This window comes from Cydia amplana, chromosome 27 (assembly GCF_948474715.1).
Source record: "Cydia amplana chromosome 27, ilCydAmpl1.1, whole genome shotgun sequence".
Taxonomy (NCBI): domain Eukaryota; kingdom Metazoa; phylum Arthropoda; class Insecta; order Lepidoptera; family Tortricidae; genus Cydia; species Cydia amplana.
In genome coordinates this window covers 1076222-1090599 of record NC_086095.1, presented here as the reverse complement: position 1 = coordinate 1090599, position 14378 = coordinate 1076222, and the positions used below count along the sequence as shown (strand labels likewise).

The window sequence follows — 14378 nt, the reverse complement described above, 5'->3', positions numbered from 1 at the left end:
TTCTGCTTTCGTCACTCATTCTACATTGAAAGCCACCGACGATTGTGACGAATGTAGAATGAGTGACGAAAGCAGAATAGGACTAATTTAAGAACTTGACGAAAAACGAATGGGACGACCCAAGATGATACCGTTTTTACGTACCTACTTAATTCAAGAAATTATCGATTTTTGGAGTATGGATCCAGAGGCCGTGAGTTCAAGTCTCATCCAAGACAGAAAACGCTCAGAGCGGGACCAGGCTAACTATGCAGAAACTTTACAGCGACAGATTGTTTAAGCTTAAAATTATCTCTCAATTTATTAACAATATTAGGAACAAAGAATCAAGGTTTGATACTTAATCCATTATCGCTATATCACAAAAATAGTACTGTACAGTCGAGGTGCTCAAAAATATCTGAACACGCACTAACGCCTTGACAATAAAGGAGTGTTCAGATATTTGTGAGCACCTTGGCCGCCCCGATATATCTGATAGATACATGATACATACATACATACATACAAATATATTATCGCTTCACATAACATTATCGACACTCAAAATCTATTTAGTAATTCGTTGTAAAAAAGCGTTCGTGTGACACATTCATTAAAGCGGTCGGCAACCTTTTAGCAGCCAAGGGCCACATAGTAGTTAACGAGTGCTCACTCCATCCATCAGTTAGACTATTAATTTCAGTGTCTACATCTAGCATCGAGTAGCGGAACTATCAGTACTGCTACTTGACAATAGATGTAGCACCAACCGGAAAGTCTTATCTCAACAGCATAAGACTTTCCGGTCGGTGCTACATCTATTGTCAAGTAGCAGTACTGATAGTTCCGCTACTCGATGCTAGATGCTAATAGTCTTTTTGGTACTAAAACTGATGTATGGAGTGAGCACTCTATGTATTTTTTTCTCTATGCTTCTATTAAACATAATTTTATCTTTACATTTCATTCAAGATATAGAAAACTGTGTTTTTGGGCTGAATTCAACGATTCAACTTAAACTTAATTTGCACTGCAAACTAACTACCAATGTGTCATACTAAGTCAAAAGGATCCTAAAAGCTTAAGTCCCTTCAAATTCACAGAATCAAACACCCCAGTATAATTTAAAAAAAGTAAACCACTTAGGGCCACTTGCTGCATCCCAATAACCCAAGGTTAAGCGGTTAAACCGTTAACTCAGTGTCAAATTCTACTGGTAACCATGGTAACCATGGTAACTCAGGGTAAACTCTGTTAACCCAGGGTTAGTGGAATGGTGCAAGTGGCACTTAATATGTCTAATTATTAATTAGTACCTGATTTTGGTTACGTTTTCGCCTACGTTCAAAAGGGGCCGTCCATTGATTACGTCACACAAAATTTCGATGTTTTAAACCCTCCCTTCACAGGAAAAAGATAAGTCTTTAATACGTACCGTCACACTTGATATTACACGCCCCCCCCCCCCCCCCCCCTATGCTGTAACGTAATAAGTGGATGGACCCAAAGGTGTATTTTTATAAACTGGAATGTATAATTCAACCAAAAACTTACATATTTACAAATTACAAATTCCTATAGCAAACTATCAAATGTCTAGTAAATCACAATGCGAAAACTAGGTGGCGCTGTCAAATTATAATATGTGACGTTATCTCTGAAAAGGGACCTTATTGTCCGCTTACGCCGCACAGCGTCGCGCGGCGTTGCATTTATATCGGAGCATCGTTAATAATGGCGTAAGCGCACACAATCGACAATAAGGTCCCTTTTCATAGATAACGTCACATATTTCAAAAACGGAAAACCTCAACCTCCCTGTGTGACTACCACCAGTTTGGCACTGACATAAACGCTAGCGTGAACGTAACTTACTTTCTATGCATCTCGCTCGTACTGACATAAGTGCGAGCGAGATGTATAGAAAGTAAATTAGGTAGACGTTGGCATATACATATGTCAGTGTTGAAACTGTCAGTGACTCATGGTATGGGTACTGTATGTTATTTGAGTAAAGGCATATTTTTTGTTGAGACTTATAAATAGAATCACTCATAAGAAATCTGATCTAACATATCCCCCTAAGGCCCACGGTCCTACCTATAGTACATATTCAGTTCGATGTAATTGAAACCATGTTCAATTGGAACAGTCGCTTGTGCTTTGTTTCGTTCAATTTTCAAACAACGCAAAATCAACTCTATTTCCTACAATTTAGGTTCAAATTTCAGTGGCAAATTTTGGATGTACCGTTTGTATGGCTGGCCCTTAGGAGGATATAAGTTTGTAAAATATAAGACAGTTAATTTGTGTTTGATCTTAATAACAATAATGCAACTTGGACAACTGCGCACATACATATGTCAGTCAGAGAAACATACATACATACACAAATATATCCGTACTCTCTGTCACAGTTGAGTAAAAAATAAAATAATAATAGTAACACATGATTTAGGAAACAAAATATTATGCATAGTCCTTTTTTTCTCAAAATCGGGTTGGCAACTGTCAAAGATTTGCATAGATGGCGCCATCATAGCCTGCCCCGTTTTTGTTTTAAAATTTGTCTTAAAAGGCTGGCATCCAGGCCATAAAAAAAAAGAATTTGACACTAGGGTATTTGACTACTAGTCAAATCAGTTTCTTTTTTCGAACTGTCAAAACGATTTTGCTACTATGCAATGTATATGAAACACTAGCATGTGACGTCACAATCAAATTACCTACTCTTTATAGTTTTATACGGGTTTTAAAACAGAAATTGTGTCTGAAAATAACTGCTGTCTACATTTCTCTGTTAATCTGGTGCTTTATTTCATGCATGGTGTAACATAATTTATTTTAAATACAGTCAAATACCCTATTCCAGGGATTGACAGCAAGCTATGCTGTCGCCATCTGTTGAATACATCGGCCAACCCTATTAGTTGTGAGGCGCCACTTAGTTTTAATTCTAACCTATAGTAAACACACTTCCATTTTATCTTGGCACTCAAAATCTTTTTTCACACTCAAATTCTGTATCTCACTTTCACTAGCCTGCGTTTCCACATTGAAATTTTGCACCGCACCGTGTTTGAACTCGATATGTTTATCCAAACTAGATTTCTGTACACACTTGTACGGACACTGCGGACATTTAACAGATTTCTGCCTCGGCCTGTAAGGCTTCGTCTGACTTTTCAAATCCACCTTCTCACCGTTCTTCTCATTCAAATGTCTCTGTTTATGTTTAGTTAAGTTAGTTTTCTGCACACAGCGATAACTGCATTGATCGCAGGAGAATGGTTTCTGATCTGTATGTAGATACATATGTTTCACCAAGTTAGGTTTCTGAACGGTTCGGTAATCGCAGTAAGGGCAAGCAAACGGCTTGTACCCTGTATGTGTTCGTTCATGAACGACTAAGTTATTTTTCTGCGCACACCTATATTCACAATACTGGCATCGGAAAGGCTTTTCCTTCATATGTACTAAAATATGTTTGGCCACATTATTCTTCTGTCCCGACTTGTAATCGCAGAAAGTACATGAGAACGGTTTTTCACCGGTGTGAGTGCGTTCGTGAATTTTCAAAATGGCGGGCGACTGACACCGGTACGGACATTGGGAGCAGACGAACTTTCCAAGCTTTTCCATGGGGTCATTCACCTCTGTACAAGTTTTCGCGTGTTGTTTCAAACCTCTTTTAGTCGAAAAAACATCGTTACATTTATAGCAAGAATACTCCCCTTTAATATTCATAGACAACTCTTCGGTTATTTTATTTTGAGCCTCGTTCTCATTTTTCGTGTCAAAATCGTTCTGATAATTTGAAAATAGAATCTTATTCGTGTCCGGTTTCTGGTTTTCTTTGGGGTCCTCGGTTTTTTCTTGTCTTTTTTTTAATTCCTCTGCGTACGGACTGGCGTTCTCGAATTGTCTATGGACGACTAGGTTCTCGGGGTTGTCTCTGACATTGTTTACGTAGCTTACGTAGTTTTGGGGTCTGGGGTAGAGGTCTATGGAGTTTAAAGCGGGGACCCCAACGTGACTGTTGTATATATACATTTGGTCTTGTTGTATGGTTTGGGGATGCTCTGTGTGAACGGGGATATGACCTGAAAATAAAAGTATTTAGAATAAAATAAATCAATTAAGGTCAACCGAGGTAAATGCGTCTCTTGTGGTAAATGCGTCATTTGAAGATATCTTCGAAACGCAACATATTATAACTTAGTATAGCCGTCAGCATTAAAAGTTCAGTGACCATACTTCAAACAGAGAGGGTTGCAATAGTTCTAAAAAGTTCCGTCTAGTAGAAATCTTTAAAAGACGCATTTACCTCAAGTGACGCATTTACCTCGGTTGACACTGTATTTTGTCTGAACACTGTAAAAACGTAACATTTATTTTATGCCGAGGGTCCCGGGATCAAATCCTGGTAAGGGCATTTGTGTGATAAGCACGAATCGCGGAATTATCAGTACCGCTACTCGACACTAGATGTCACGTGTCGCGACTGACGAAAAGTGTTTTGCTCAACAATTTATAACTAATATGATAAGCAGGAGTTGAAAATAGAGTTCCGGTTATAGTATTAGCTGAAAATTGTCGAGCATTAGAGTTTTTGTTTGCCGCTACATCTATTGTCAACTAGCAGAACTGATAATGTCCGCTACTTGACGCTAGATGTCGACTACGAAATAACTCGAGTTTTGGTAAGAAAACTGATGTATGGAGTTACCACTCTTTCTTTACTAATATTTCTCTATGGTACCACATACGACGGAGGCGCGGACGGGCAGGTGGCGTATGACGACAGCGAGGGAAGTGACGAGGTAGTTACCTATAACTATTTTATCGCTTTAAAGGACTTTAGTGCGTATCCGCCATATGTATTATCAATAAAGGTTAACGAAAGAAACATAAATATGGAAATTGATACAGGTAGCTGTATTTCTTGCATCAGTTATGATTGTTACATAAAAACTTTAGGGAATTTTAAATTACAGCCGAGTGATGTCTCAATGCGATATTATACCGGGGAAAGGGTAATACCCGTAGGTAAATTATGCGTGAATGTACAATATGGTAAAGTGAACAAAGAATTAGATCTGTATGTAATTAAAAGGGGCATGACGAGTTTGTTAGGTCGACAATGGATTCATGAACTCGGGGTAACTTTGCCCATTTCAGTGCCATGTAACAAATTGGACAGGGAAAATATTGGTAAAAAATTTGATGAAAATGTGTTCAGTTCCAGGTTTAAAGAAGTTTTTGAAGACGGTTTGGGGCGGTTCACGGGCGGCAAGGTCGGGTTCGCGCTGCGCGAGGGGGCGCGTCCGGTGTTCCTGCGCGCGCGCCCGCTGCCGTACGCGCTGCGCGAGCCGGTGGAGCGCGCGCTCGATCAGCTGGTGCGCGACGGCATCGTCACGCCCGTGCCCACCTCCGACTGGGCCACTCCAGTCGTACCGGTAATGAAAAAAGATGGGACTATTCGTTTGTGTGGGGATTTCAAATTGACACTAAATAAATGTTTGCAAGTGGATCATTTTCCAGTACCTCGAGTAGACGATTTGTTGACAAAATTGCATAAGGGGGATAAATTTTCGAAAATTGACTTATCCCAAGCGTACGCGCAATTCGAATTAGACGACTCAAAACAATACACCGTAATTAATACCCACAAAGGCTTGTTTATGTATAATCGTTTAATTTATGGCTTATCTTCTAGCCCCGGTATATTTCAAAGGAAGCTAGAGCAGTTGTTTGCGGACTTGCCGACGGTAGGCGTTTTCTTGGATGACATTATTATAACTGGTTCCGACGATCGGGCTCATTTAGAAACCCTCACAGAGGTATTTGAGAGATTACGGAAATATGGGTTAAAGGTAAAAAAAGAAAAATGCTCTTTTTTTGCACCGTCGGTGACGTATTTAGGTTTTGTCATTAGCAAAAAAGGTGTGCACACGTGTCCTGAGAAAATAACGGCCATTAAAGAAGTAGGAGAACCAAGTAATGTGCCGGAGCTTCGCTCGTTTTTGGGTCTCATTATGTATTACGCCAAATTTGTACCTAACGTGAGTACTATTTTAGCACCACTATACAGGCTTTTACAAAAAAATGTTAATTTTGCATGGGACGAAAATTGTAGGTCAGCGTTCAACAAAATCAAACAAATGTTAATTTCAAGTGCCGTCTTAGCTCATTACTCGCCACATTTGAGCCTGGTTCTTACCACAGATGCTAGCAGCGTAGGGGTAGGCGCTGTGATCTCCCATTTGACGCCAGAGGGCGAACGGCCGATTGCGTATGCATCACGGGTTTTGAATTCGGCGGAAAAGGCGTATTCCCAGATTGAACGCGAAGCTTTGTCAATAATATATGGTATTAAAAAATTCCATCAATATCTCTATGGTAGAAGGTTCACATTAAGAACGGATCATAAACCTTTAGTCTCCATTTTTGGCGATAAGTCAGGCATACCGGTAATGGCAGCGAGTAGGATGCAGCGTTGGGCGGTCATCCTCGCGGGTTACGATTATGACATCGAATACGTGCGTAGCGAGAAAAACGCGGCCGACGCACTATCTCGTTTACCAGTAGGATTACGTTCCGAACAGGAAAACGATAAAGGTAATACACGCGAAATCACTTATTTGAATTTTGTTCAAAATTTCATGCCAATTACAAGGAAGACTTTGTGTCAAGAAATTAGTAAGGACGACGTTCTTAGGAAAGTAATGTTGTTTATACAATCCGGCTGGCCAACAGTTTGTAACGATGAGCAGATTAAACCTTATTTTTTACGACGTAACGAATTATACATCGATGCAGGGTGTATAGTATGGGGTTATAGATTAGTTATTCCAAAAAAATTGCAGGATTCGTTGTTGAAAGAGGTGCACAGCGGACACATGGGGATAGTTAAGATGAAGAGTATCGCGCGGAGCATTGTGTGGTGGCCGGGCATCGATGCCGCAATTGAAAGCGTCTGTAAAGCGTGTACCGCGTGTACAGCAGAGAGTACGTCTCCGGCTAGGGCGGTGCCACAACCCTGGCCATACGAGTCAGAGGTTTGGTCACGGCTACATCTCGATTTCATGGGTCCTATTCAAGGTACCTCATTTTTGGTGTTAATTGATTCGACCTCGAAATGGATTGAAGTTTTTAAAATGTATAAAACTACTGCCGCTGAAGTTATTCGCGTGTTACGGGAAACATTTGCGCGTTTTGGGCTACCAAAAGAGATTGTATCAGATAACGGGCCCCCGTTTTCAAGTAAGGAGTATGAGCGTTTTATGACTTTTAACGGTGTTAAAATGACATTTGCACCAGTATACCATCCTTCGTCGAATGGGGCCGCAGAGGGGGCGGTTAAACTGTGCAAACGAGTAGTTCGGAAAGCTTTGCGCGACGGCGTTGATGTAGACGCAGCGTTACAGTCATATTTATTGTCTTACCGAAATGTAGACCACAGTACAACCGGTACGTCACCAGCGGTTCTTTTACAGCGTAGAACATTAAGGTCTCGTCTTGATCTATTGAAATGTAGGAGGCAAGTAGAAGATAAGGTTATTCAGAGTCAACGTAAGCAAGTCGAGTATGCGGGAGGTACGTCTAGACAGTTGGATATCGGAGAGAAGGTGTGGGCACGTAATTATACAGGAGGGGAAAAATGGATAGGAGGGAAAATTGAACAAAAAGTAGGATCTCGCAACTATATTGTTGGTAGGGAAAATGGTCCACCAATCAAACGACATATCGATCAGCTTAAAACTAAGTGGGCTAGCACGATTGATGTGCCAGTACCAAACTCTCCGATTGCGGTAGAACCACCAAACGAATTTCCTACAGATATGACGGTGGGAGAGGTGCCAGAACCGGTAACAAGCAATTCGGAGTTAAGGGCCGTGAATGCTCCACCGTTGCCGGTTGCATCGGCCGCGCCCCCTACATTGCCGGCTCCCGTGGAGGGCCCCAAACCGACCCGCAGTAGGAAACCCGTTAAAAGATACGGGTTCGACTTCGATTAGTATTTAATGATTTAATTCTTATTAAGCTAGTACGCATAACTGTAACTATAGTATTGATTAAGTGGGGGGGTGTGACATATGTGGGTAGATTAAGTAATCAGGCGCCGACTGAATGTGGGTAGGTGTATTTCTGTCTCTTCAATAAATCCTATACCGAACGGACGTGTTTCCTTGGTCTCATCAGCTCAGATCCATATCCTGGCCTGAAGGCATATTTAACAATCTTGTAAAACGATACGGCTATTTTCATCCATGAGTATAATCATTAGGTATTCCAAGACCATCTGGTAGTACTGCGGATGCCGATTTTTTGACATCCCCGGATGCGGATGCGGATGTCAAGATTAGGTACTTAGAAAACGTCAAATATTACATTTTTAGTATTTTTTTATTGAAAAAAAAAGAAACGTTTAGTATTTGAGCAAGAATATAGGTGCGTTATATTTAATAAACAGTAACTTGGCCGACTTTTCTGGATCTAGACGATTTCGTTATAGGTAATGACGAAATTACCTAGCACTTACGCCGCCGCTAAGACGTTCCTGTACCGACTTGTTCGACATCCGCATCCGCAGAAGCTCCGCATCGATTTTATGCGGATGCGGACGCAGATACGGATGTTGAAAATAATGCGGAAGTTCCGCGGTTGCGGATGCGGATGTTCGCAACATCCCTGGTTAAGATGGTCCATTAAAAATCTACCCCGAAAAGTGCACATTTTCAACACCCCTGATTCCCCTGACTTAGTGCCAGTTGCACCATCCGCACTTGACAGAGTGATCAACGTCACCCGGCGCGCCGCGGCGGTTTACTATGAAACTTTTCATACAATAAAATTTAGCGAACTCTTTCAACGATGACAGTTTGGTGCAACCATAGAGAAATATAGTAAGACAAGAGTGCTCACTCCATACATCAGTTCAGACTATTAATTTCAGTGTCTACATCTAGCATCGAGTAGCGGAACTATCAGTACTGCTACTTGACAATAGATGTAGCACCGACCGGAAAGTCTTATCTCAACAGCATAAGACTTTCCGGTCGGTGCTACATCTATTGTCAAGTAGCAGTACTGATAGTTCCGCTACTCGATGCTAGATGCTAATAGTCTTTTTGGTACTAAAACTGATGTATGGAGTGAGCACTCTATGTATTTTTTTCTCTATGGTGCAACTGACTCTTACTTACCCATTCCGTTGACGTTGATCGCTTGGTTAACCTGGTTGACATTCTCGTAGAAATACTCCTCGTCCTGTTCCAACTTGATGTGGAACGGCAGCGGGATCTGGTGCTGGTGATCCACCTGCCTAGGCTCTTCTAGCACCATCCTTTAAAAAAAAATAAGTTTTAGACAATCACTACATATGGGGCATTATCTATGAAAAGGGGCCTTATTGTCGATGGTGCCATAGAGAAAAAAATACATAGATTGCTCACTCCATACATCAGTTTTAGTACGAAAAAGACTATTAGCATCTAGCATCGAGTAGCGGAACTATCAGTACTGCTACTTGACAATAGATGTAGCACCGACCGGAAAGTCTTATGCTGTTGAGATAAGACTTTCCGGTCGGTGCTACATCTATTGTCAAGTAGCAGTACTGATAGTTCCGCTACTCGATGCTAGATGTAAACACTGAAATTAATTGTCTAACTGATGTATGGAGTGAGCACTATTGTCTTACTATATTTCTCTATGATGGTGCTTACGCCGCACAGCGTCGCGCGGCATTGTATTTATATCGGAGCATCGTTTAATGGCACCATCGACAATAAGGTCCCTTTTCATAGATAACGTCACATATTATAATACAACTAGCGACCCGCCCCGGCCACAGAATAAATAATAGTACTAGGTAGAGAAGATTAACTCTCTAACAAAACGCGTCTATTACGACAGATGTGACCGCTAGGTGGCGCAAGCGCGAGCAGGCGTCCATTCCGTAGCGGTGCGCGGCAACTACTATGGCTAGTTGGCTAGACACCAAAATTGGTGTGGGCCGCGTGTACTTATAGCGAGGCGACGATATCGCGGAGTGAGCCACGCCTGTCCCCCGGTCGTTAGTTATACTAAAATCAGTGTATCATAACCTCTATAGTCGGATAATGAAAAGCTTGTATAACAAAATTAATCGTTACCTCGTCTCCATGATTCCATCTATCTGCCTATCATCCATGTGTGTCATCAAATCATGTCCCAGCTCTATGCCCCGTCCTAGATTCTGAGGTAACTCCAACCTCAAGTCCTGGTTGAGCCGGGACAGCTCCTGATCGTTGAGCTGAAGATTCTGGGCCGCCTGCAGCTCTAGCTCATTCAACCTCAAATTCTGATTGATTATATCCTCGTTCCTCATTTGAGTTAGATCGTTTAAGTTCTGCACTAGGTCTACCTGTAGACAAAAATGATGTGATAGAAACTAAATATAATTATGTATATCTTAAAAACTAATAAAAAACACATGTTATGGCTGCAATGCTGTTACAGGAAACTCAGGAAGCCAAACAGGTTAAGAACAAAGGTCCCATTTTAGGCCGGCAAGACAATAGGCTACATGACTAATTTTCATTTATGGTATCAATCGATCGGGTTTGTTTTTAGGATCAAATGTCTATATGGGACCCATGGCATTAAAGCAAAATAAAAGTCGGAAATTATAGTCAAAGTCCGACAGTCGCACTTCACTCGCGAAACGCCCCTCACAAAAGGATAAGTGAACGTGACGTCAAGCTCACTGAGATCCCATCTTGTAGTATGGACATACCAAGAAAATTGCGTTTTTGTCCGTGAACTACAGCGTTTATGTATATAGTTGCTATACAATATTTTTTTGGATAAAATGTAAGTAATCGAATGGTACCCTTACTTTTATCGTTTGTGGTAGTTAAAAAAAAACTTAAATAAAATTATAAAATTCGACATGTGTCATCATCCCTATTACGACCCTTCTGGTACTGCGGGTGTCCATGGGCGGCAGTAGCATTTACCATCAGGCGATCCGTGTGCTCATTTGCCTATATCATAAAATAAGGCATATACCTCTAAGTTCCTCGGCAGATGAGCAGGTATCAGCTGGAAGTTCTGGGCTATGGTGGTGTTGATGGAGGTCTGTATTTGTAGACCTCTGGTGCCGATAACTATATTACTACTAGGGTGAATCAACTTTTTCTTGTCACTCGTTGCCATGGTTACGTTCTCCTGGGTCACTCTTTAAAACCTGATTTTTAGGCATTTAAATTCACCAAACACGCTTTGTTGTGATACTTATAATATAAACCCTTTCCATAGAAGGTCGTCTACCAAGCGTGTCAGAAGAAGGTGGTGTACAATGTCTTCTAACAAACTATGCTACTATTGTCTCTTGGCTGACCGGACAGAATAACAACAAGAAATAGTTGATCCACCCACTAGCACTCGACTTATAGGTCTAAAGAAGCGACTAATATTACCACTAACGGCTATCACTGCCACCACCACTAACGTATCGTATCTGTCACATTAGTACAGTAAGCTGGTGGCCTAGCCAAGGTGACAATAGCTTGCGCTTCCCCATCGAATCGCTTTGTCTCACTATCGCTCTTCCATGTGACAGTGACAGTTGCGTTAGTAGAGTAGTGTTAGCGATTGGCATGTTGTCTACGGGGCCTGCAGAGCTGACCCAGTTTAGAAACTTGTTTGCAGTGGGTCAGTTATCTCCGCAGCTGACAGATCTCTATCTATCTATCTATCTATTAAGCCCTTATGTTCTGAGTTAGAGTATGTCTCTAAGCTCAGTGTGCCGCTTGGCAAAGGCCTCTAGCTCTTTCCATTGGGGTCTGTCGTGGGCCACTCTTGTCACAAAATAGATACAGTACAGAAGTCAATCACATGTATGTACTTCACTTTTCATACCTACGCTCGGCGGTCGCTCTAGGGTTGTCAACTATGATTTATGAACAAAAAACTATCGTGGTAGTGGCACTCGTATCTAGTAGTGGCCGGGGCGGGGTGCTTACCTACCTACCTAACTGTTTTGTTTAACGTTAAAACGAACCATCGATATACAAGCAGATACCTACTTACCTCTCTGAAACCACTGGTAGCTTAAAAAACGGCAATTCACCATTTAATGTTGAATTTAAACAACCATCCACTGAACAGTTATAATAACTTTTTTGTTTCTCCATTATTGCACAAAAAAGTTGACAGACGCGTGCCTCAAGCGGATGGCACTCGCGCTCGCACTGGTCCCAACCGGTCCGAGATATCGTGTCCGTGAGCAGTGTCTATGTGTGCGTTGCTCGAGCGCACTTTGTATGTAGATTGATTTCTGTACTGTATCTATTTTGTGCCGCTGTGAGATTGAGTTCATCCTCCCATCTTGTTCGAGGTTTCTTCTGTCTCCGTGTGCAACCTCTTGGGTACCAATCCGTTACGATCTTACTCCATTTTTCCTGCTTGTCTCTCAACATGTTGAGACTTGAGAGCTGACAGATACGTTGGCCAAATAAGGTTTAACCTTACCTCTAAGTTCCTCGGCAGATGAGCAGGTATCTGGTTGAAATGGTTGGTCTTCAGCATCAGCGTGGAGATCTGCCGGGGCGACAGCGGGAGCTGGAAGTTGTGGGCTATGGTGGTGTTGATGGAGGTCTGTATCTGATGTAGCTGCTCCATTGAGAGCGCGTGCTGGTACTCTGTCTCCATGTGGGTTTTCTGAGCCTGGAACAAGTCATACTAAAGTTTTTAGTACAGTCGCCATCATATATATCGGAGCGGCCAAGGCTCTAACGCCCTGATGATAGAGGCGTGTTCAGATATTTGTAAGCGCCTTGACTGCTCCGATATATCTGATGGCGACTGTACCTACTTTTTTTTAATCTATTTTTTAATGGGGTTTTCACACAGACACACAGTGATGATGTCACCCCTGTAATGAGATCTATTGCTAGTTAAATACTGATTTATTATAGGTATGTTGAAGTCCATGAAAAAGTAATGGACACATGTTTTGTTATTTCGAGTCAAACTCATATTACACAAAAAAAATTTTACGTCAAACCGGTCTCTGAGAAAAACACATTTAATCGATTTGCAAGACCAAAGTGATCCCATAAGTGTTCCGTGAACAAAGTTATGTACGGAACACTAAAAACACAATTCAAAGATTCATACTTCTCACAGTTTGGAATTTTGGCTAGATTTGGTATCTAAAGCCCCGTCTCCATATCGCGCGGCAAACTATCGAACATTGGCTCGCGCGGCAGTTTGTTCGATAGTTTGCCGCGCGATATGGAGACGGAGCTTAAAAGGAAGAAATGTTTAATTGTAAGTATTGTATCCCCTCTGGTATTAAAAAAAGATTTTGTTTCCTTGTAGATAAGATAAATAACTGGGATAATAATAAAGTTATCTACAAGGAAGATAGGCATGTTTAATTTTATGTTTTTTGATTGAGTTGTGCTTGTAAAAAAAAACTATAGTCTATAGGACAAGTTTTACAAAAATATGTTTATTACATTCTGTATATTGATATTAAAGCTTGGTCAATGTGATAGGGTACTTAGTTCAAACTATTGTGTTATATTGGAAAATTTGTTAAATTAACATGAGAGAGTAGTTTAACCAGAACGTGACGTTGAATTTACTTTTCGAAAATGCCACCAATATTATAATAATTGCAAAACTGACATAATGTTTACGTTTTGTAGAAAACAAAAAAAAAACCTACACCCCGCAGCGTGAATGATATAACGAAACAAAACCGTTGGGATAAATTCAGTGCTAAATTCTCTTTCATTGTTTAAATTTACAACTAAATACTTACATTCTCCACGTAAAGCTTATAGTGTTGTTGCAGTTCATCGTCGATTAATGCTTGGTCTTCTCGTTTCACGAAATCCATGCCTTTTAGCCGAGAAACAAAGGGAACTGTGATAAAAAACTGTTTTTTTCCTAACGAACAAAAACTAACCTCTCCAACATTCAGTTAGAAATTCAAGACTATACAAATTATTTATTTACTAAGGATGTATTCAAGAAATACATAATATAAAAACACGTTATTTGGAAACGTTTTTGATTGAATTGAAAACAGTGATTTTATAAATTCACTGTTGAATAAAAAATTACCGAGTGAAAGAAAGGAAGCAAAGCACATAGACAATATAGATTTTGTATCAACGAACATCTGTCGGCTTGGCTAATGTGCTGCCAGACCGTTAACTATTATTTCCCAAGATCTGTCAGAAATTTTAACAGACGTTAGTAAACAAGCGTTCTAATATAAATATCACAATTCATATGCAAGTACAATACAGTATATTGCTTATTTGATTATCAAGATTTAGTTTTTGTTTACCAGAATTTATATAAATGATAAAATAATTTGCATTACAAGG

The 14378-nt window shown here is 40.7% G+C and overlaps 1 protein-coding gene across 1 annotated transcript; it reads right to left on the bottom strand.

The window, feature by feature from the left end:
- Window positions 1-2943: 2943 nt before the first annotated feature.
- Window positions 2944-14123, bottom strand: LOC134660391 (zinc finger protein 271-like). The gene is made up of 5 exons (XM_063516125.1): window positions 13805-14123; window positions 12505-12699; window positions 10143-10393; window positions 9192-9331; window positions 2944-4085 (listed from the first exon to the last, which is right to left on the bottom strand). The coding sequence occupies exons 1-5, from the start codon at window positions 13880-13882 to the stop codon at window positions 2944-2946; spliced, it is 1806 nt and encodes a 601-aa protein (XP_063372195.1). The 5' UTR covers window positions 13883-14123.
- Between the last annotated feature and the right edge of the window lie 255 nt (window positions 14124-14378).

Bases quoted from the DNA above. Each gene is read 5' to 3' on its own strand.
- LOC134660391 (XM_063516125.1), bottom strand. From the start codon at position 13,882: ATGGATTTCGTGAAACGAGAAGACCAAGCATTAATCGACGATGAACTG. The intron at 10,394-12,504 runs GTAAGGTTAAAC...TTTTGTCTACAG, and splicing joins ATCTGCCGAGGAACTTAGAG to GTAGACCTAGTGCAGAACTT. The intron at 9,332-10,142 runs GTAACGATTAAT...TTTTTTTTAAAG, and splicing joins GATGGAATCATGGAGACGAG to GATGGTGCTAGAAGAGCCTA.